This window comes from Hyperoodon ampullatus (genome assembly GCF_949752795.1).
Source record: "Hyperoodon ampullatus genome assembly, chromosome: 15".
In the NCBI taxonomy this organism is placed as follows: domain Eukaryota; kingdom Metazoa; phylum Chordata; class Mammalia; order Artiodactyla; family Ziphiidae; genus Hyperoodon; species Hyperoodon ampullatus.
In genome coordinates this window covers 12,564,742-12,587,128 of record NC_136928.1, presented here as the reverse complement: position 1 = coordinate 12,587,128, position 22,387 = coordinate 12,564,742, and the positions used below count along the sequence as shown (strand labels likewise).

Sequence of the window (22,387 nt, the reverse complement as noted above, 5' to 3'; positions counted from 1 at the left end):
AGAGGCAGGCAGGGCATCCTTCCCTTCTCCTGCAGATGGGGAAACTGAGGCCAAGAGAAGTGAGTTAGCAGTAGTGGGTCCCAGCTCTGGTGATTTTGTCTTCTGCTAGAGGTTCACCCACACAGATCCTTTCGGTTTTCACGGGATCAGAGCTCCTGCCGTTTCTGGGAGTTTCCAAGAAGAACCTGCAGGAGATAATTTCTACAACTGCTCTGTCCACGTTAGAGGTCCCTGTCCACGAGTATATACAGAAAGGTAGCTATGGTTAAATTACTAATCCTCTTGTCACCAGGTTCAAGGTCTTTCTCCTCTGAACCATACAAGATTTTTCCAAGTGGCCAATTCTCTTTTTAAAGAGTTGCTGTCATGCATCCTGTCTCTCTTGTGTGTTGGACATGGGGCTGGCAGCTGTCAGGACTGCCTGCAGGGGATGGGGGCGCCACACAGGTGACGGGGGAAGCCAGAAGCTTGCTCCAGATCAAACTGCACGTAGTGGGAAAATTATCTTTTCCTTTTTTTTAGAAGGGCATTTGCAGGCAGTCAGGAAGAATAATTTCTAGTCCTGGAAAATTCTTGGCCTTCCTCTTTCTGGCTTGTGTTCTAAGTATCTCCCTCCTGTTTTCCTAGGAACATCACAATCCAACAGCTTTAGGGCTTATCTCGGCCCCTCATTCCAATCATGTTCCCAAATCACCAGTAATTTAACCATAGCTACCTTTCTAACCATGGCTACCTTCACTGCCAAGCTCATTCTTACATGTTATCCTCCTTCGGGAAGGTGTAGGTAGCTTCCCTGTGGCCCTGTAGACGCACCAAGACACGATCATGATGAAATGAACCAGCCGAGGGGCACATCTTTCCACCCAACAGAAACCTTCGGCTCCCATTTGGGAAGGGCTTGCTAATTTTTTTTTTTTAAGACTTTTTGATGTGGACCATTTTTAAAGTCTTTATTGAATTTGTTACAATACTGCTTCTGTTTTATGTTTTGGTTTTTTGGGCCACGAGGCACGTGGGATCTTAGCTCCCCAACCAGGAATCAAACCCGCACGCCCTGCATCGGAAGGCGAAGTCTTAACCGCTGGACTGCCAGGGAAGTCCCTGCAAATTGATTTTTAATTAATATGTATCCATTCATTAAGTCTACTGACATTTATGGAGCTGTGTGGAGATACTGACTCCATCCAGTCTGGTACCATTTACCTGTGAGTTGCTCCAGCAGGTAGGTTTTCTTTTTTGAGGGTTTTAAAGATTTCTCTTCCCCAAAGAGACCCTACTCGTTTCCCCCAAAGCATTTTGAATCTTTTTCAGCACAATGCAGTAGTAGATTTTTCAGAGAGAACTATAAAGTCGTGTATTTACAGGGACTGAGACAGCGAGCTGGGAGCGCCCAAGCATTGGGTTGTGGGCTCATCCTGGCTTCCTGCTTACAAGGTCATTACCAAGCAATAGCTCCGTTTTCATCTGTCTAAAACCCTGAAAATATTTTTACAAATGACACTTGGAACCTACTTTAAAACGTGTTAGAAGTGGCTCTGAATTTCCAGCTCAGCTAAGTCCAAACCCGACCTGTCACAACTCGGGACACCCTGTCTTTAGACAAGCGTGGACCACGCGTGGCACTCTGCCGCAGGTGGAGGAGGAACGGGGAGCGTCTCCCCTCTCTCTCCAGCCCACGGTGGTCCTTCAGGAAATCCGATTGCTTCTGCCTTCACAGCACAGCCAGGGTTGAAGCCACCGCTCCTGGCTCCCTGCTCCCGCCCTGGGCTGAGCCGCCCTCATCCTGCCTCTGGCTTCTACCTCCCTGTCCGTCCTCTCGCGCACTGGACATTGCACTCAAGCTGCAGCCAGAGTGATGCTGTTCGCGTACAGGTCGGTCACTTCCTGCCTCTCCTCAGACCCTCCAGAGACCCCATCTCGTGCCAAGAGCCAGTTACATGGCCTTTTCTTTCCTTTTCTGTGCCATGTGACCCTTCTCTCTGTCGCTCCCTGATGCTTCTCTGGCTTCATCCCCAGCTACTGTCCAGCCCATCCTCTCCATTGCAGCCACAGTGATCTCCTGGACATTCCTCAGACCTGCCCGGCACACACCCACCTCAGGGCCTTTGCACCGGCTGGATCCCTCTCTCCTCCGCAGATATCTGCATGGTCACGCCTTCACCTCATTCAACGTTTTGTCCCAGGGAGACCTCCCCGGCCACCATACCCAAATGGAGCCGTCCTCTGGCATCCCCAGCACTATTCCCTACTTTATTTTCTACATGACACTTGTCACCTCTTGTCACTCCTTGCTATTTGCTTGTGGATCTTGCTTATCACGTGTCTCCCCTGCTAGAAGGGCACTTCCCGAGAGCTGGGTTTCATCTGTTTTGTTCACTAAGTGTCAGACTCCTAATATGGTGCCTGGCAGATGGTAAGAACCCAGTAAACAATTTTTCACTCATTCATTTGGTCAAGAATTCTTTACTGGGCACTCATTATGTGCCAGACACTGGGCTGGTGCCGGGATACAGCAGGGACAGGAGGCTGGGCAAGGTCCCTACCCTCTGGAGCTGCGTTCTGAGGGAGAAACTGACAACAAATGTGGAAACAAGCGTCAATAAGATAAGGCCAACAGTTACACGTGCTAGAAGAAAGCAAAGTGAGCTCACAGGGGAGGTTTGAGCAGGACATGGTGGTGAGAGAACACTCTGGGAGGTGGAGGGCATTCGGGTCAAGACTTGGAGAGTGAGAAGCAGCCAGAGATGGGCAGTTCTGGGGAAAGAACATTCCAGGCAGAGAGAAGGGCAAAAGCCAAGGCCTGGAGGTGGGGCTGAGCCCAGCCTGTTCAGGAGAACGAAGGAAACCCCGGGTACGGCTGGGGCTCTGAGAGAGCAGAGCGAGAGGGTGGGCCCTGTGGTGTGGGGGGGTCCCAGCTCCCACCCTCCCAGGCTGCCAGGCCCTGCCCACGACCCTGGGAGTCTCTGAGCTGCGGTCTCCTCATCTGTCACCAAGCGGGCATGCATTACCTGTGCCCAAGAGTGCTTTGAGGGTTCGGTGACACGTGGTATGTAAAATGTGCAGCCCAGGGAATTCCCTGGCAGTTCACTGGTTAGGACTCTGTGCTTCCACTGCTGAGGGCCCGGGTTCGATCCCTGCTTGGGGAACTAAGATCCCGCAAGCCGCGTGGGGCAGCCAAAAGATAAGAAAAAATAAAATGTGCAGCCCAGTGCACAGCCCGGAGCAGGCACTCAACCTCAGGGCACTGAGGGTGAGAAGCCTTGTCATCCAGAGTGATGTCTAAACGGCTGTGGGCCTTCTTTTTTTCCTTACAGTTTCCTGCCCTGCTCTGAGCACCCCTCCGGATGGCAGAAAGTTTGGGAGCAAGTACTTAGTGGATCACGAAGTCCATTTTACCTGCAACGCTGGCTTCCGGCTGGTCGGGCCCAGCAGCGTGGTGTGTCTTCCCAACGGCACCTGGACGGGAGAGCGGCCCCGCTGTAGAGGTACGGTCCTTCCTTCCCAGGGGCCTGTCAGATGGGAAGGGTCATTCCGGGGGACACTTTTCTGCCTGATTCCTCAACCGCAGAACAGCAGCCAGCGTGTCTGATGACCACAGCCTGGCTTGGGCTGGCATCTATCTACATAAGCCCTCACCAGACCCTCCCAACGATTGAGTCTTCTTGTTTTGCATATGGGGAAATGGAGGCACAGAGAGGTGAAGGAACTTGCCCAAGGCCACACAGCTGGGGGACAGGCTGAACTGATTCATACCATACACTCTGACCCCAGAGTTGGGGCAAGAAGTCTTCAGTGGGTTAGGGGAGGGGCAAGAAGAGGTACTGCAGGGAAATGTTCCTCCTTTGGGCTGCTTTGTTCTGGGGTTGTAGTTTACTGGCGAGTCTCTTGGTTGAGGAAATTTCTCAGGTGTCCTTTGTGACTGCTTTGGGACTTGGTGTAGACAGGCTCCAGGAGAGACCATTGGGATGAGAGGGAGGCATGAAAAGGCTTCTTTTCTCTGTGTGAAGCTTGAAAACAGTACTTTCTTGGCACGCATAATTTGTTGGCTTTTTAAAAGTATATGGTCAGGGCTTCCCTGGTGGCTCAGTGGTTGAGAGTCCGCCTGCCGATGCAGGGGATGTGGGTTCGTGCCCCGGTCCAGGAAGATCCCACATGCCGCGGAGCGGCTGGGCCCGTGAGCCATGGCCGCTGAGCCTGCACGTCCGGAGCCTGTGCTCCGCGACGGGAGAGGCCACAGCAGTGAGAGGCCCGTGTACTGCAAAAAAAAAAAAAAAAAAAAAACAACTCAGTGGGCAGAGGTAGGCTCCAGAACTCCAGGATGGAAAACAGCCATTTAGCTTCCTGGATTAGTTCCCTTTTTCCCTTCTTACTCAGAAGAGCATGTTTTTAAGATTTGAAGCTTCCTGAATTGAGGAAATCATAGCCACAGACCTTGTCCCTTTGACAACATGGGTAACCAAAAAACAACACGAGAGAAATAAATACCCTTGTCCCTTACCGCCATGCTGGGAAAAAAGAATTGTTTTCATTCGTCATCCCCACCCTCCCTTTTTTTAAACCTTCATTCATCCATTCATTCAACCAGTTTTCACTGGGTACCAGCTATGCACAAAGCATCGTGTTAGGGATTCAATGCTGAATCTAACAGACACTGCCCACCCTCACAGGGCTCACACTCCAAGCTATAGGCAAGACAGGTCACCAAATCGACATTTGTGGTCGGTGCTTCGAAGGGATCTAACAAGGGACTGGGAATAAATCCCATGGGGTGAGGGACAGTTGAGGGTCGCTCTAAGGGGGTGACAAAAACTGAAAGGATGAGCGGGATCCAGCCATGTGATGATGGTGACTTACGGGCGGCCTGAGGAGGATGCCATTCCAGGAACAGGGGGTGACACATGCAAAGGCCCTGATAAAGGGAAGAATGTGGCATGTTTGAGGAAACGAAAATATAAAATATAGAACCTTGTTGCTGGAGCAGCGTGTGAGCTGAGAGTGAGTGAGTCCAGGTGGAGAGACTCATAGGCCAGCTCTTGTAGCCATAGGGGCCGTGCTGTTGGTGGCGTTTTAGATCCGAGCACAATAAGCAGGTTTAAGAAGAGGGATGTGCTGATTGGATGGGCATGTTGCTGTTGTGTAGACATGCACTAGAGGTGACTAGAAGAGATGGAGGCCGGGAAAGCACTTAGGTGGCTGTTAGCAGGTCCAGGGCAGAGATACAGCCCGGGAGACTGAAAGTAAACTTGGAGACAGAACTGATGGAACTTATGCCACGTGGGATGTGAGCCGGAAAAGGAGGCAAGGCTCCCAGGCTCCCAGACAGGGTGCATGAGACAACGAAGACCCAGCGACACATGTAGGTTTGTTTGGGGTTGTTGTGTTTATTTCGCTATAGTTGATTTATAATGCTGTGTTAGTTTCAGATGTACGGCTTCAGATTCTTTTCCATTACAGGTTATTGCAAGGTACTGAATATAGTTCCCTGTGTTACACAGAAAATCCTTCTTGTTTATCTATTTTATATATACTAATGTGTATCTGCTAAACCCAAACTCCTCATTTACCCCTTCCTTCCCGTATCCCCTTTTAATCATAATTTTGTTTTCTATGTCTGTGAGTCTGTTTCTGTTTTGTGAGTTGATTTGTATTATCTTTTCAGATTCCACATATAAGTGATATCATTTGTCTTTCTCTGTCTGACTTACTTCACTTTGTATGATCATCTCTAGGTCCATCCGTGTGGCTGCAACTGGCCATTATTTCATTCTTTTTTCTCTTGGTGGGAATGTAAATTAGTAGGTTTGTTTTAAACAACCTGTGTGTGGGTTGTTGACAGAATTCCATTTTGGTCACGTTAACATGTCTGTGCAACATCCCAGTAGAGATCCATACATTCAACCCACGGAGACCATCGGGCACAGTGCCGTGCCCTGGTTACCAGTCCCAGTGAGGCTCCAAGCACTTTCTGCCCACTGCATCTCAGTGTTGGTGTCGCCAAGGAAAACACAAAGCAGTCGGGCCCTGGCTGGAGCAACGCTGTCCTCATACAGAGTAGACAGAGCAAGATCAGCTCCAGCCGTGGGCGTCCGTCCCCCAGGGTGGGTGGGTCTCTCTCAGCAGCAGTTGCACAGGGCAGCTCACCTGCATGCAGTGGATGGACCCTCTCCCCGCCCCTCCACTTCCCCAAGGAAGCTGAAACACTGGAGCTGAGGGCGTGCCTGAGGGCCATCGACAGAACAAAAGAGCACTGGTGGAGCAGGAAGCAGGGAAAGATATGGCCACATGAGGTGGTAAACCCAGCATAGGCCGTGGGGATGCTTTATCTCATGTTGAGGGAGTGTGCCAGGCTCAGTGGGGGGCCAAAGACTTCCTTTCCCAATAGAGTTAGGTGGACAGTTGGATGTAAAGTCTGGTGTCAAGGGCAAAGGAGGGTCAGAGAGAAGCAGTTGGGAAATATTAGCATAATGATGGTGTTTTTTTTTTTGGTTTTTTTTGTTTTTTTTTTTTTGTGGTATGCGGGCCTCTCACTGTTGTGGCCTCTCCCGTTGCGGAGCACAGGCTCCGGATGCGCAGGCTCAGCAGCCATGGCTCACGGGCCCAGCCGCTCCGCGGCATATGGGATCCTCCCAGACCGGGGCACGAACCCGTATCCCCTGCATCGGCAGGCGGACTCTCAACCACTGCGCCACCAGGGAGGCCCAATGATGGTGTTTAAATCCATGGACAGTGATAAGAGCACCCAGAGAAGAGGGTAGAGAGAGAAAAGAAGTAGCTCAAGGGACTTCCCTGGTGGCACAGTGGTTAAGAATCCACCTGCCAATGCAGGGGACATGGGCTTGAGCCCTGGTCCGGGAAGATCCCACGTGCCACGGAGCAACTAAGCCCGTGTGCCACAACTACTGAGCCTGTGCTCTAGAGCCCGCAAGCCACAACTACTGAGCCCACGTGCTGCAACTACTGAAGGCCGCGCACCTAGAGCCCGTGCTCTGCAAGAAGAGAAGCCACCACAATGAAAAGCCCGCACACCGCAACAAAGAGTAGCCCCTGCTTGCCACAACTAGAGAAAGCCCGCACGCAGCAACGAAGACCCAACACAGCCAAAAATAAACAAATAAATAAACTCATATCAGATCCTGCCTCTAAAAAAAAAAAAAAGAAGAAGAAGTAGCTCAGGACCCAGACAAAGGAGGGCAAAGGAGACAGGAAGAGCCCACAGAGGCAAACCACAGCGAGACTGCGGAAAAGTAGGGTCGTGCACTGGATTTGGTGTCTGGAAGGTTATCTTGGAGTCAGAACAGAGCACAGCTTCAGTTCCCTTGCCTTCATATCATGAGGCCCTTCCTCAGAGACCTTTAAACATCAATTGAAAGACCTCTGATATAGTAGCCACTTGATAATTAGTTACTGTGAAACTGACTGGCTGGCTGATTTACCGAATGCTTGAGTGAGTGAATGAATGAATGGGGGATTATATTTAGAAACTATGAATTTCCTTCCAGACTTTTATCTAAGCAGATATATGCAAATTTTACATATTCAACATCTTCTGTGTGTAGATATTAACACAAGTTAATCTCCATTAACTCTTCTTTCTAAACATAACTTTTAATGATTATGAAGCACTTCCTCATAAGGGCTATTCTATACTTAACTATTCCTCTGTTGCTTCTATAATCATAACCAATGCTGAGACAAGCAAGCTTTTTTTCTTTTCCATTATGGTTTATTACAGGATATTGAATATAGTTCCCTGTGCTCTACAGTAGGACCACGTTGTTTATCCCTTCTATATGTAATAGTTTGCAGCTGCTAATTCCAACCTCTCATTCCATCCCCCCCACCCACTGCCACAGTGTGGTATTTGTCTTTCTCTGCCTGACTTACTTCCCTTAGTGTGATAATCTCTGGGTCCATCCATGTAGCTGCAAATGGCATTATTTCATTCTTTTTCATGGTTGAGTAATATTCCATTGTGTGTGTGTGTGTGTGTGTGTGTGTGTGTATATATATATATATATGTACCACATCTTCTTTATCCATTCATCAAGACAAGCAATCTTAAAGCATTTTTCATTATGAAAAAATTCAAACATTCAAAAGTAGAAAGAATAGTTTAATGGTTCTCAGCTACTCATAGCCCAGTAATTATCAACACAGCAAATCCCTTAATATCTTGAAATATCTAGTTTCTCCAATTGTCTATTTTTAACACTTTGTTTGAACCAGGGTCCAAATAAGTTCCATACATTGCAGTTGGTTGATGTGTCTCCTACACCTTTTCAATCCATAGTCGTCTTGAAGAAGACAACTCCTCTTCCCCATCTCCCATTCCTTTGCAGTTTATTTGTTGAAGAAAATGGGTTGTTTCCCACAGCCTTGATCTTGCTCACTGCATCCCTGTGGGGTCATTTAACATGACCTGCATTTCTTTGTCTGTGTGTCCAGTTTTACTGAGATATAATGACATACAGCACTGCGTAAGTTTAAGGTGTACAGCATAACTACTTGACTTCCATATATTGTGAAATGATTACCACAAGAAGTTTAGTTAACATTCATCATCTCCTACAGATACAAAAAAAAATGGTTTTTTTTCCCTTGTGATGAGAACTCTTAGGGTTTACTCCCTTTCAAATATACTACACAGCAGAGTTAACCACAGTCATCACGTTGTACATTATATGCCTAGTACTTATCTTATGACTGGAAGTTTGTAAGTTTTTGGTCTCTGTATTTCTTATAAACTGGTAGCTAACTCCAGAGGCTTGATCAGATTCTGGTGAGATTTTTGTACTGTTTGGGCAAAGCGGCGGTACATACTTCTGCTGGGAAGTCCCTGCTATCCGTCATCTCTCTTCCTGTGATGCTGGGCCTTGGTAAGCATCACTGTCCTCATGCTGACCTCTCTCCAGTAGTTCCTTGAAGAGGGACTCAGGGAGGCAATTCCCCAAGTTCTTACACTTTCAAAAAGTGTACAGCTTTACCACCCAACGACTGTTGGATTGGACATCAAATACCTGTCTCACATTTTCTTGAGTATCTTAAATGTGTTCTTCCACGTCTCCTGTTTTAACTGATACTGTTGTTGCTATCATAAGTCTTTGTGCCTGGATGCCCAAAGGATTTTTTAATTTTTCTTGAAAATCCAATAATTATATTGGGATCCGGCTCAGTACTGGCCTTTCTGGGTCAATTTTCTCAGGTGTGGGGTTTATCTTTGCATCAAGAAGTTTCAGTGGCTGGAGCAATCTGGCCCCAAGGATCTCTGGAAACTTCTCACTTCAAAGCTCCAGTGTGGAGGAGACTCGAATAGGAGGAGAATCCAAATTGAGCCCAACAAGGAAAATCGGCGCAAAAAAATGAAAGGGATGGTCCAGGTAAAAGTAAGAGAGAGGATGGGGCGGAGCAGAGAAGGCATGAGCCACCCTGACAAACAACTAAAGGGGGAGATTAAGAGTCAGGAAGTCAGAAAAGCTATGCGGGAAAACTTATTTCCGCTCAATATGAGTAACAGAACAGGACTCTTGCCAAATTCCATACAAATTATTATAAGAAAACAGAGAATAAACCCTCTACAGTCAATGAAGAAATCCCAGAAAGACATGACCATAAAAAAAGATGAAAACTGTAACCTAGCATTTCCAAACAAGTGGACAGAAATTTTAAAAAGATGAAAACGATGAAAGGACAATATAAATAAAAATCAGAAAACCTTAGAAATGAGGTGATTGGAGAAATGGAAAATTTGAAGCAAGATGATAAAACAACAGGAAACAGAAATAAAAGAGGAAAAATCAGCTCATGCATGTAAAACACTTAGCTTAGTTCCAGGGAAACAGTAAGTGCTCAGTAAACAGATTAAAATGGAATTATCATCCATGCTTTTGGCTTTCCAGCCTCTCCATAGTCTCTGCCAGTACCCTCTTTTTTTTTTTTAATTGAAGTAGGGTTGATTTACAATATTGTATTAGTTTCAGGTGTGCAGCAAAGTGATTCGGATATATATATATATATATATATACTTTTTCAGATTATTTTCCATTATAGATATTACAAGATATTGAGTATAGTTCCCCTGTGCTATACAGAAGGACCTTGTTGTTTATCTATTTTATACATAGTAGTGTGTCTATGTTAATCCCAAACTCCTAATTTATCCCTTCCCTGTCCCTTTCCCGTTTGGTAACCATAATTTTGTTTTCTATGTCTGTGAATCTGTTTCTGTTTTGTAAATGAGTTGATGTGCATTCTTTTTTTTTAGATTCCACATATAAATGGTATCCTATAATGTTTGTCTTTCTCTGACTTACTTCACTTAGTATGATAATCTCTAGGTCCATCCATATTGCTGCAAATGGCAATATTTCATTCTTTATGGTTGAGTAATACTCCATTGTTTATATACCACATCTTCTTTGTCAGTTCATCCGTCGATGGACATTTAGGTTGTTTCCATGCCTTGGCTATTGTCAATAGTGCTGCTATGGGGACTTCCCTGGTGGCGCAGTGGTTGGGAATCCGCCTGCCAATGCACGGGACACGGGTTCGAGCCCTGCTCCGGGAAGATCCCACGTGCCGCAGAGCAACTAAGTCCGTGAGCCACAACTACTGAGCCTGTGCTCTAGAGCCTGTGCGCCACAACCACTGAGCCTGCGTACCACAACTACTGAAGCCCGCGCACCTAGAGCCCGTGCTCCTCAACAAGAGAAGCCACCACAATGAGAAGCCTGCGCACCGCAACGAAGAGTAGTCCTCGCTCACCACAACTAGAGAAAGCCCACGTGTAGCAACAAAGACCCGACGCAGCCAAAAATTTAAAAAGTAAAAATAAATTTAAAAAAAATAGTGCTGCTGTGAACACTGGGGTGCATGTATCTTTTCAAATTAGAGTTTTCGTCTTTTCCAGATACATGCCCAGGAGTGGGATTGCTGATCATATAACTCTACCATAAGGAACCTCCATACTGTTTTCCATAATGGCTGCACCAATTTACATTCCCACCAAAAGTGTAGGAGGGTTCCCTTTTCTCCACACCCTCTCAAACATTTGTTATTTGTAGGCTTTTTTTTTTTTGCGGTACGCGGGCCTCTCACTGTTGTGGCCACTCTCGTTGCGGAGCACAGGCTCCGGACGCCTGTGGCTCAGGCCAGCAGCCATGGCTCAGGGGCCCAGCCGCTCCGCGGCATGTGGGATCTTCCCGGACCGGGGCACGAACCCGCGTCCCCTGCATCGGCAGGCGGACTCTCAACCACTGCGCCACCAGGGAAGCCCCTGTAGGCTTTTTAATGATGGCTGTTCTGACCGGTGTGAGGTGGGACCTCATGGTAGTTTTGATTTGCATTTCTCTAGTTACTAGCGATGCTGAACATCTTTTCCTGTGCCTGTTGGCCATCTGTGTGCTTTCCTTGGAGAAATGTCTATTTAGGTCTGCCAGTGCCCTCTTTATAGCTCTGAAGTCGCCATGCATTTAGCTAAATGCCACAGCTTGGACAGATAAGAATGTGATGACAACTGTACCTCAATCAGGTCACAGATGGGGCACCAGAACTGGACATCAGACCATGGAATGCCTGACATTGTATCAAGATAAGAAATAAAGAGAGTCGAATGGAGCCTGTCTAGAAATGAAAATCCTGGGGAACAAGATCCAGACGGGAGCGGGGCACCTCTGCATTTCTCGATCAAGCCAATGATTCCATCCCACCCTATGCACACCCACACCCACACCCACACCAGCCAGGTGCAGCTAGACTCAGTGCCTTCCACTGGAAGCCCAGCAGGGGACAGACAATGGCGCTGGTCACCGCCCCGGGGCCAAACCGAAAGATTCTCGGGTGCACGGTCTTTGGCTCTCTGCCCATAACTTCCCAGCCTAGTGATCTGCCCACTTTCAGACTTCGCTGGGGAGCAATGATGGTGCTGGACAATGGGCAGAAACAGGAATTCCAAGCTCTGGGGCATTTGTGTCGTTCCAGACACATTCCTGGAAACCGGTCATCTGAAAACAGAACATAGAGGGGGCGATCGCTGAGGTTCCCCTCCCCAGGCTGAGGTTACTGAGGAATTGGAATGGCTCCTTCTCCAGGGATAGCAGCATTTGGATGGTCTGGGTCCTTTCACGATTAATAGAATCCACGTAATCGTCTACATAACATCCCAATTACGAGGAGGCTGAGGAGAAGCCAAAGTCCCTGCCAACCCACCCACAGGAAGGCTGCTGTTCTCATCAGGAGCAAAGCACCTTTTCCTCCCTCCTGATAGACACAGCAGGAAAGGATGCTCTTATGCCAACAAGAAGGTACTTCCAGTTTTCTTTCCCAAGATGCTGTGGTCAAGTCAGTGAACTGACAAACCTTTCCTCCCTGGTGGAAACGGCCTGTGCTCTGTGCATTAAAACTGGGCTTAAGGAGCTCACAACAAGCAGATGTGGGCCGAGGGTCTTAAAAAATCATTTTTTCTCATTAGAAAATTTATTGGGGAAAAACGGAAGAGTATAAAAAATAAGCAAAAATTACCTGTAATCTACCACACAGAGAAAAATCTATTAAAACCTATTAAACCTATTAAATTTTTATTTTACTTTATTACTATCATATTTTTTGGCCACGCCACTTGGCTTGCAGGATCCTAGTTCCCCGACCAGGGATTGAACCTGGGCCCCCGTCAGTGAAAGCGCTGAGTCCTAACCACTGGACCGCCAGGGAAGTCCCTAAACCTATTAAAATTTTAAACGTGTTTAATATATCTCTCTATGTATTTCCCACAGGACCATTGTGTATATGAGCAAAGAACATTTCCCTTTTCCGACATTAAAGAAATGTCAAGGTCAAGATTAACTCCTCCCTGGTCGCACAGGAAATAATGAGCACAGGAGGGCGTCTGGGTGGGAATTGGGAAAGAGTTCGTTTTCCCCATCTCTGGACATTCTGATGGGCCACGCCTCTCTCTTATAACCCTCTGAATTGAGTTCTTGTTCAGAAGGTGTTCTACCTGGGAGCTGGTTGATAGGGGCAGAGTTGGGGAGCTGTAAGGCTCGACGCAAAGGCAATGGGGGCACAGGCCACACGTAGTTGCCTCTGCCCCGCTACAGCGTCTACGCTGCAAATTAGAAAATGGTGCCTCTGGGTGGAACACAGCTGGGTGATGGGCCAGCTCCCACAGGCAGAGCTCTAGGTGGGCGCCGCGTGTGCCAGGGTCCGTGGCCTGCTGAATGGAGGGTAGGCTACGTCTCAGCCCCACTGGCCCCCTCCCAGCTCTTGCTCTTGCTGGGAGGGGCCGTGGCATGAGCAGAATGGGGAGGTGACAAACTGGAGTCACCTGCCATGGAAAGAAAGTGACCCCATCTTTGTTTTCTGTTTGTTCATTTTAGAAGTAGAACTCACATACCTGTATTGGAAACGTATTTATTTTCCTAGATATCAGCGAATGCTCCAGCCAGCCTTGTCAGCATGGTGGCACATGTGTGGAAGGCGTCAACCAGTACAAATGCATTTGTCCTCCGGGAAGGACGGGGAGCCGCTGTCAGCATCAGGCCCAGACTGGTACGTAGCGGCTGTGGGGCTGGGGGAGGATGGTCTGCTGCAGAGAGAGAAGTAGGACCCTGGTCATGGGTCACCAAAGGCAGACCAGGCGGGATGTCCTCTGTTTTACATCCAAGGATCCCTCTGGTTCCCTGAAGTGGTTCTTTGGGATGGCGTTTAGTTCTTTTGTGGAACCAGAGTTTTGATCCTTCTTATGGAAGAAAATGCAAGTGGAAGGACTGACCCCACCCTGAAAACCCTCCAGATTGGGAACTTGGCCTGAGAAGCTCCCTTGCCGCCACCTTCACATGGTTGACTTTTCCTCTGCACGTCAGCCAAACAGCTTCTCCTGCAGACGCTCTCATCCCATCCTGCAAAATTCGTAGTTACTGACACAGGCCAAAGTATTTTCAGAGCTGGATGAACTAGACGTTCGACTGGTGATGAGGTTATGATCCACACTTGAGTCTCAACATTTGTCCAGCCTGAAGGTCTAGCTGTCACACTGTGGCTGTTTTTGCAGGTGCCAAGAAAATCCAGTGGTAAGGACTCTATGGCGGATGGGTGGCGGTTCTACACTATGCTGCAGCCAACATTTCTTATACAAGAAAATCAAAACCAGGACTTCCCTGGCGGTCCAGCAGTTGAGACTCCATGCTTCCACTTCAGGGGGTACAGGTTCGATCCCTGGTCAGGGAACTAAGAGCCTGCATGCCATGAAGTAAAACAAAAAAAAAGTCAAAACCTAAAGATGTCTTATTCCTTTGCCAGAAAAGCCTGAAGTGTCCTGTCTGACTGTCTTGATTTCTGAGTGGAATCTTGGTGGGGGGGTAGGAATTGGTGTCCAGAGAGTACAAGCTTTGTCAATACTTGATATCCTCGCATTGGACCCAGCTCAAGGTCAGGTTTAAATGTTGTCCCCAGAGATCTGCTGCTTAATGTGTCTTGATTCCGTTCAGCTGAGTCACCCTGCTGCACTTTCTCAGGAAGAGCCCAGAGGCCCCCTGAGAGCGCCTGTCCCTGGGGCTGCCCTATGTGGAAACAGGGCCTTCTTGGCAGCCTCACTGCTTCTCCCCCTATTTAGAACCAGGAAGGAAAAAGAAATGGCTCCCTTTCAACCCAACTGGGCTGGTCCTGGACACTGAGTGTTCTAAGCCCCAACTGCCAGGGCTTCTGCTGTCGGGACCTTCAGGCAATTGATCCTCAGGCCCAGGGGACGGTTTATATGGAAATTATCCCCATGCCAGGAACCTCTGCGAGGAAGTGGAAGGCAGGAGTGAGCAGGAGCATCGGAAGCCAGTTCACGTCCTCACAGGATCCATGAACAAGGCTTCTTGCTCACCTGGTCCCCCAGCCTGCAGCCTTCCTTCCCACCAGCTCTCCCTGTGTCTTTCCAGCTCCCAGTGGGGAGCCTCTCCGATTCCTTTTTTTAAAAAAATACACTCACCATTTTTTTTCTATTGTAAAATATACATAACATAAAATGTACCATTTTAACCATTTTAAGTGTACGGATGGTTCAGTGGCATTAAGTACATTCCAACTGTGGTGCTACCATCACCACCATCCACCTCCAGAACTCTTTTCATCTTGCAAACCTGAAACTCTGTGCCCGTGAAACAGCAACTCCTCCCCTCCCTTCCCCCAACAACCATCCTATTGTCTGTCTGGATGAATCTGACCACTAAGAACCTCACGTAAGTGGAATCATACAGCAAGAGTCCTCTTGTGCGTCACATTACATTTACCACCGATTCCTTTGCAGTCTCTTCTGACCATACGAGAGCTCTCAATCCTTTGAAAACTTTCAAAAACTAACACTTTTTTTTCTGATAAGAAAATTGATTTATGTCCTTAGTTACAACCAACAAAAAGCTTAGACACTTTAGGAAAGTATTTTAAAAATACAAAAAAGAACCCTGAAAAAGAAGTAGTGTTTTAAGCTCCATAGTTTTTTTTTAAATTAATTTTTACTGGGGTATAGTTGATTTACAATGTTGTGTTAGTTTCTGCTGTACAGCAAACTGAATCAGTTATACGGATACATATATCCACTCTTTTTAAGATTCTTTTCCCATATAGGCCATTACAGAGTACTGTGCAGAGTTCCCTGCGCTCTACAGTAGGTCCTTCTCAGTTATCTGTGGTATATGTAGTCGTGTGTGTATGTCCATCCCAGTCTCCCAGTTCATCCCTCCCCCCTTACCCCTGGTAACCAGAAGTTTGTTTTCTACATCTGTCACTCTATTTCTGTTTTGTAAATAAGTTCATTTGCACCCTTGTTTAGATTCCACATATAAGCGATACCATATGATATTTGTCTCTCGGTGTCTGACTTACTTCACTCAGTATGACAATCTCGAGGTCCATCCATGTGGCTGCAAATGGCATTATTTCGATAAGCTGCATAGTTTTATTTAAACTACAGTGATCACGGCTAGAATTTTGGTGTTTTAAGCCTTTGTAAGTGAAACGCGGATTTAACGTCGCTGTGGTCCTCAGGGTGCAGTTGCGTGGCCTGCTTTTCGTGCGTCGTTCTATTCGGGTGCGTCCCCTGTCCTTCGCCCCTTCCGGTGGGCCCTGGACCGACGGCTGGGTTGCGGTTAATTCCGTGCCTTTCCTCTCCCTACAACAGAGTAAGCTCTGAGAAGGGGCCACGCCCCGATCTCGGGGCTCCTCCAGGGTCAGGCCCAGGTGCGCCGGGCCCGGCCCTAAGGGTGTCTTCTCCCCGCAGTCGCCCTCGAGGGCAGCGAGGCGGGGGACCTCGCCTTCAGCCGCGCGCCGCGATGCGCGCAGGTGGAGCGGACGCAGCACTGCAGCTGCGAGGCCGGATTCCACCTGAGCGGCGCCGCCGAAGACAGCGTCTGCCAGGGTAGGCGCGGGCTCGGCCGGGGGAGGGAGGCGGAGGTGGGGACGCTGGGGTTGTGAGGAGAGGGTCTCCAACCTGCAGCACCCCCCACCGGGCGCTCCCCGCCCCGGCCTAGGGGCGGAGCGCGCGCGGCCGGGCGGCTTCCCGGGCGTGGTCTCAGAAAGGCCCGCCCGCCTTGCGGCTTAGGTAAGTGTGGCGCAGATGGTTGCTAGGACACAGCCAGTGCGGAGACATCAGGAGCGGTCCTAAGAAAGCCAGACTGTAGAGAAAGCAGCCAGGGGTCCCCGGTCTCCCCCCGGACACGCACACCCATCTAGGAGAGCCTTCAGGCCCCTTATCCGCTCCCTCTTGGCTGGGATCGCAGGGCAGGTGGCAGGCAGGAGCTAGAGTCGCTGTGACGTAGACAGCCCCTCGCTCCCCGCACTCCGCCCCCCCGGAGTTGTGCAGGGGACTGGGCTCATTCTCTGGCCCCCTCTCGGCGTAGCTTTACTGACTGGGCCACTTTTGCAAACCTCTCCCGATTATTAAAGTTCCTTTTGAAAACAACTCAAACCATTGGCTCAAACCTAAGAATTGGCCGTTTGGTGCCAACAGCCTCATTTTACAGCAGCAGAAACCCTCCTACACCACTCCTAAAGATGAGGAGGGTTAAGGTGGGGCTGGGAACCAGGGTGGGAGTCTGGGTCTGCAGCCCCACGCCTTCCTCCCTGGGCTGCTGGGCCTGACTTGACAGCCTCTGCAGGGTCTCCCCACGTAGTCATCAGCCTTAGAGGAGCTGGCCTCAGGTCGACCACATCAGCCCCCCCACTCCTCCCTTCAGCCCTCGGGGTCCTTGGCTTGGGACAAAGGGGAGCGCTCCTGCATGCTCTGCCGGGGATAGGGCTTGGTGGCCACACCCGACCCAGCCAGTTAGCCACAGCTGCCAGAGATGGTGACCCAGCAGCCATCCTGGGTCACGGTTAGTGGCCGCCCGCCTGGTGGCTCCTGGAGTCATACTGGGCATTTCTGTCCCCAGATGTGAATGAATGCGAGCTCTACGGACAGGAGGGGCGCTCCCGGCTCTGCATGCACGCCTGCGTGAACACCCCCGGCTCCTACCGCTGTGCCTGCCCCAGCGGATACCGGACCCTGGCCGATGGCAAGAGCTGTGAGGGTGAGTGAGGCCGCGGCAGAGGCAGGTGGTCCCAGACTATGGCTCTCAACTACTGGGGGAGGAGGAGAGGGCACAGGGCTCCTCCATGGGCTGACATGGAACCTGAGAGAACAGGCAGCTCCCCAGTGACGTCCTAGTGGGGCTCCACTGCGGGGCTCAGAGGAGTGGGTCACCTGGGGCTAGAGGGAGAAAGCATCCAGACAGCCATCACCCATCATCCATCCATCCATCCATCCATCCATCCATCCTTCCATCCCACAAGTATTCACGAAGGCCCACGTAGGATTATGCGGAGGTCGGGAAGAAACCCAGCCTCCAGCCCGGGAACTCACGTGTGAAGGGAGCAGAGAACATATAAAGGGCATGACGTGAGCCACGGAGGGCAGAGTCCTGGGCCCTCTGGCTGAGGAGGGGGCAGGTCTGGGAGAAGTGTTGTGACCAGTAGCACTCGTCCGTGCCCTCCAGCACCTCTGTAACCTGTCATGGCCGGGGGAGGAGGATGGGATCCAGGGAGGGGAGTTCCCCAGCACTTCCACCAGGTCTGGATTTCAAATGGTTAAGGGCGACCGGGCTTCCAGTTTGAAGAATCAGTACTGGGTATTTGGAAAGTTCACTGCATGTGGAGCAGCTCATTCCGGTGCCTGTCGGGCCATTCATGTAGTCCCGTCAGTGATGGAGGGGGTGTCGGGGGATCTTCACCCTCATTGAGTGTCCGGTATTTCAGATGTCGATGAGTGTGTGAGCTCGCAGCACGTGTGCCCCCGGGGTACCGTGTGCATCAACACGGGTGGAGGCTTCCAGTGCGTCAGCCCCGAGTGCCCCGAGGGCAGCGGCAACGTGAGCTACGTGAAGACCTCTCCGTTGTGAGTATAGCCAGGGCCACCCATGGCTGAGCACGTACATCCCTCACCCAGGCCTCCTGGGGGCTGGGCTGCATTCTTCCTTCGGCGTTCTTGGGAGAAGGTACAGTTCTGTCTGATGAAAGGCACGGAGCTGGGAGTCTGGCTTCTCAGAGCTCCCATCTCCCTTTAGAGGTTGCACTGAATGCACTGCTGCCCTGTGCACTTAAGAATGATGTTCTGAGCGCTCCCCTGCTGACAGGGTGGCCACTGGAGGGAAGAGGGCCATGGTGAGGCGGCCAGGAGGCAGGTGTATGTTACACAGGTTCAGGATAGGATCATTTCCTTTGTTCACATGGTAACTGTACACTTTGCATTATATTACTCTGCTTTTCCACTGCTACTAGGAAGTTCAATTTCTAGTAACCTCAGCACCTAACAGACTTTTTTTTTCCCCCAAAAGGTGGGAGACAGGCTTTTAAGGAGAATAACTGCAGCTATCACAAAGTACACATGTTTTCTTCTGAGAAAGAGATCACAGGAGCCTTAGATTGTCTTTAGAATGCATTGACCTCACTCGTTTAGCTGCCTGAATTGCTTTTAAGGCTAAAGCAGATTAGAAGCAGCAAGAAAGTCGGTGGCGCTGAAGAGTGGCAGTTATTCACTGAGAGTGAAGATCTTCCTCTGGTGTCACGTAGTGAAGGGACGGAGAGACCTGTATGTCACAGCCTTTGGGGACATCCCCGATTAACATCCGGAAGTGCTATTTGACCTCCTTAACGGTGACGATCTGAGTCACCAGAATCGCTAAATTGCATCTGTCTCTTGCGTTGGACAAGGCAGAAAACTATCAAAGCACTTCCACACCACCCTGGCTCCACATGCCTGAGGAAGACAGGGTGTCCTGCTTTAAGAGTGAACACTGGGGGAACTCCCTGGTGCTCCAGTGGTTAGGACTTGGCGCTTTCACTACCGTGACCTGGGTTTGATCCCTGGTCAGGGAGCTAAGATCCCAAAAGCCATGGGGCGCGCCTCCTCCCCCCAAAAAAAGAACAGACACTGGGTGTTTAGAAAGCCCACCACATGTGGAGAACCACATTCCAGGATGTTGCCAGCTAACTGCTGGGGTCTCAGCACGTGTAGAAGGGGCACCTGGTTTGAATGCCAGCACCGTTGTTATTTAATCTTCCCCGGCTTTATTTTTCTGTAAAAACAGTAGTAATAGCATATATAAACATGCATGCACACCCGGACATACATATACAGGTGAGTCATGGCCAGGCCTGACGCCAGTCACACTCACTGGCCTGTGGCTCTGAAGCGCCCGTGGCGAGGGACCCGTGGCTGGAAGGGTCACTCTGGTGGCCTCTGCTGGAGGGCGGGTGGGCAGACAAGCCCGGTCAGAGCAGCCCCTCCTGACTTCCCCCAAGGCTGACGGCTCCCTACGTTTTGCCTCTCTGCTCCAGCCAGTGTGAACGGAACCCCTGCCCCATGGACAGCAGGCCCTGCCGCCACATGCCCAAGACCATCTCCTTCCATTACCTCTCTCTGCCCTCCAACCTGAAGACGCCCATCACGCTCTTCCGCATGGCCACGGCCTCGGCCCCCGGCCGGCCTGGACCCAACAGCCTGCGATTTGGGATCGTGGGTGGGAACAGCCGTGGCCACTTTGTAATGCAGCGCTCAGACCGCCAGACAGGGGAGCTGATCCTGGTCCAGACCCTGGAGGGCCCTCAGACACTGGAGGTGGATGTTGACATGTCCGAATACCTGGACCGCTCCTTCCAGGCCAACCACGTGTCCAAGGTCACCATCTTTGTGTCCCCTTATGACTTCTGAGGGTGCCATGGGGTCACGGTGTGCAGCAATCTGGGCTCATTTCTCTTCCTCAAAGACTCAGCTGCAGGCGTTGACTGCAGCAGACATCTCTCCCCACCCTGCCCACCGCCCATCTGCCTGTCCCCCACGTTCCTAGGGCAGCGCTGCACTCTGTCCCAGGAAGTGGCACCAAAGCGCAGCCCCAAAACCCAAACTACTGCCATCACACGTTTTTCTGCTTTAAGGCCCTCCCCTTAGATTATGCACTTTTGCAAATTTTTTTTTTTTTTAACAGAGGGTGGGCAGCTTTTCAAAATGCTGTGTTGAGTGGCACTGTGAGCTTGAACTAGCTAGGGAGGGAAGAGCTTATGGCATGTGTCTGAGATGATTGTCCAGCCTCCTGTATTGTTATAGTCAAGCCTTGTTATGAAGTAGTTCTTTCTGGTCATGCTGAGGGTCAAATCATGCCCCTGTGCATGTGGCATGGGATGGGGGGGGCAGGGTTCCCTTCCACGACCCAGCACGTTCTTGTCTGCATTCCCCTCTGTGACACGCCTGCCAGCCTTCTCATCAGAGGGCCGTGGCAGGGCCTGGACCCCGGTGCAGATTCATCCAGATCAAGGAACCAGTGTTCACGTGTAGATTTTGCCTGAATTAGTTCCCTTTCGAGAACTCCTATCTCAAAACGTAACCTGCTATTATAACTGAAGAAATAAAGCCTGTGGCTCATCCCTGCCCACCCTGCCTGTCCCCGAATGTGAGCTAGCCCAGTTCCTCCTAGGAGAGGGTACCTGGTCCTCTTCCTGTCTAGGCTGGACCCACTGGGATAAATGAATAAGAAAACACAGCCCTTTCCAAGTAATACAGTTTCATGTTATTTGGCAAGGGGCTTCTAAAACTTTTTGTAAGGTACCACTGCAAACATATACCAAAGTACAGACAATAGAATGAACCCCATGTCCAAATCACCAGCTTCAACAATCAACTCACGGCCAATCTGGCTTCATCTCTGCTCTCACCCCACCCCACGATGATTTTGAAGCAGATCCTGGACCTCACATCATTTCATCTGTAAATATTTCAGCATTATCTCTAAACCATAAGAACTTTAAAAAAGCATAACCTCAATATTAATCACACCTAAAAAATCAGCAATTCCTTAATACCTTCAAATATTTAGTCATTGTTCAAGTTTCTGAGTGGCTCGTGATTTTTTTGTTTGAATTAGGTCCATGCTCTGTAATTTGTTGATTCACTTCTTCAATCTCTAATCTGTAGCAGTGGTTCTCACGCTTTGGCATATATTGAGATAACCTGGAGGCTTGTTGGAAGAAGCCTCCTTTGTCCTTGTTAGAAGGTCCTTTGTCCTACAGAATTTCTCACAGTCTGGGTTTTCCTGAGTCTGTCTCTGTAGTGTCTTTTTTTTTTTTAACATCTTTATTGGAGTATAATTGCTTTACATTGTCTGTAGTATCTTTTAACATGGTCCTCTGTCCTATTTATTTCTTATATATCAGTAGTTATATTTAGAAATTCAAGCAGACTCCAGTTAGGTTTATTTTCGCAAGACTACTTTATTGGTGGTGATAGGTTCTTCCAGGGGGAGCCGTATCATCTCTAGTTGCCTCTCTTTTCTGATGTTAGCAACTACTGATGATTATTCCATAGATCCACTACTTCTTTAGGGGTTGCAAGTAATATTCTAGTGCTACTGTTTCTTTGTTTATTAGCTGGCATACCTTATAAGGAGAAACTTCCTTTCATCAGTTATTTGGTTACCCTGAGGTTTGGTTTGTACAGGAAAGACTGGGTAAATTTTTGACTTTTTCCCCTTTGTCAGTTTCCAGGGTGGTTCCCTGGCATCTTTCCAAGCTGTCCAGGGAGAGTTGTTTTCTTATTGGATACATTATGAACTCATGGTTTAAACATATTTGATATGTATGTTTCAATCCATTGCAGTTATTATCTTACCTGTCACTCAAATTGTCCTCTTTGGCTCTTGTGAACTGCTTCAAGTTGGCTGATTCTTTTTGACATGACCCTAGTAGTCTTTAAAGAGTTTTGTAGTTATCTTGTATGACAAGATGTTTCAAGCTCATCTTGTATATTTTATGCTCCAGCCCTGAAGTTATCGATTTTTTTGCCCAGGGATCCCTGGTCCCTTTCAGTGGGGAATGGTCATTAGAG

At 49.3% G+C, this 22,387-nt stretch overlaps 1 protein-coding gene across 2 annotated transcripts in view; it reads left to right on the top strand.

Annotated features, from left to right (window-relative positions):
* FBLN7 (fibulin 7) overlaps nt 1–20,253 on the top strand; it is a gene marked incomplete at its 5' end in the record, with an annotated part of 42,532 nt that extends 22,279 nt beyond the window's left edge. The window contains 6 exons of one of the 2 annotated variants that reach the window (XM_079720400.1): nt 3,315–3,485; nt 13,417–13,542; nt 16,256–16,393; nt 17,406–17,543; nt 18,268–18,406; nt 19,849–20,253. In XM_079720400.1, coding sequence (XP_079576526.1) covers nt 3,315–3,485; nt 13,417–13,542; nt 16,256–16,393; nt 17,406–17,543; nt 18,268–18,406; nt 19,849–20,221 — 1,085 coding nt within the window. In that variant the 3' untranslated portion in view covers nt 20,222–20,253. The remainder of the gene's footprint in view (nt 1–3,314; nt 3,486–13,416; nt 13,543–16,255; nt 16,394–17,405; nt 17,544–18,267; nt 18,407–19,848) is intronic. The other variant, XM_079720401.1, reaches the window with a different exon arrangement.
* Between the last annotated feature and the right edge of the window lie 2,134 nt (nt 20,254–22,387).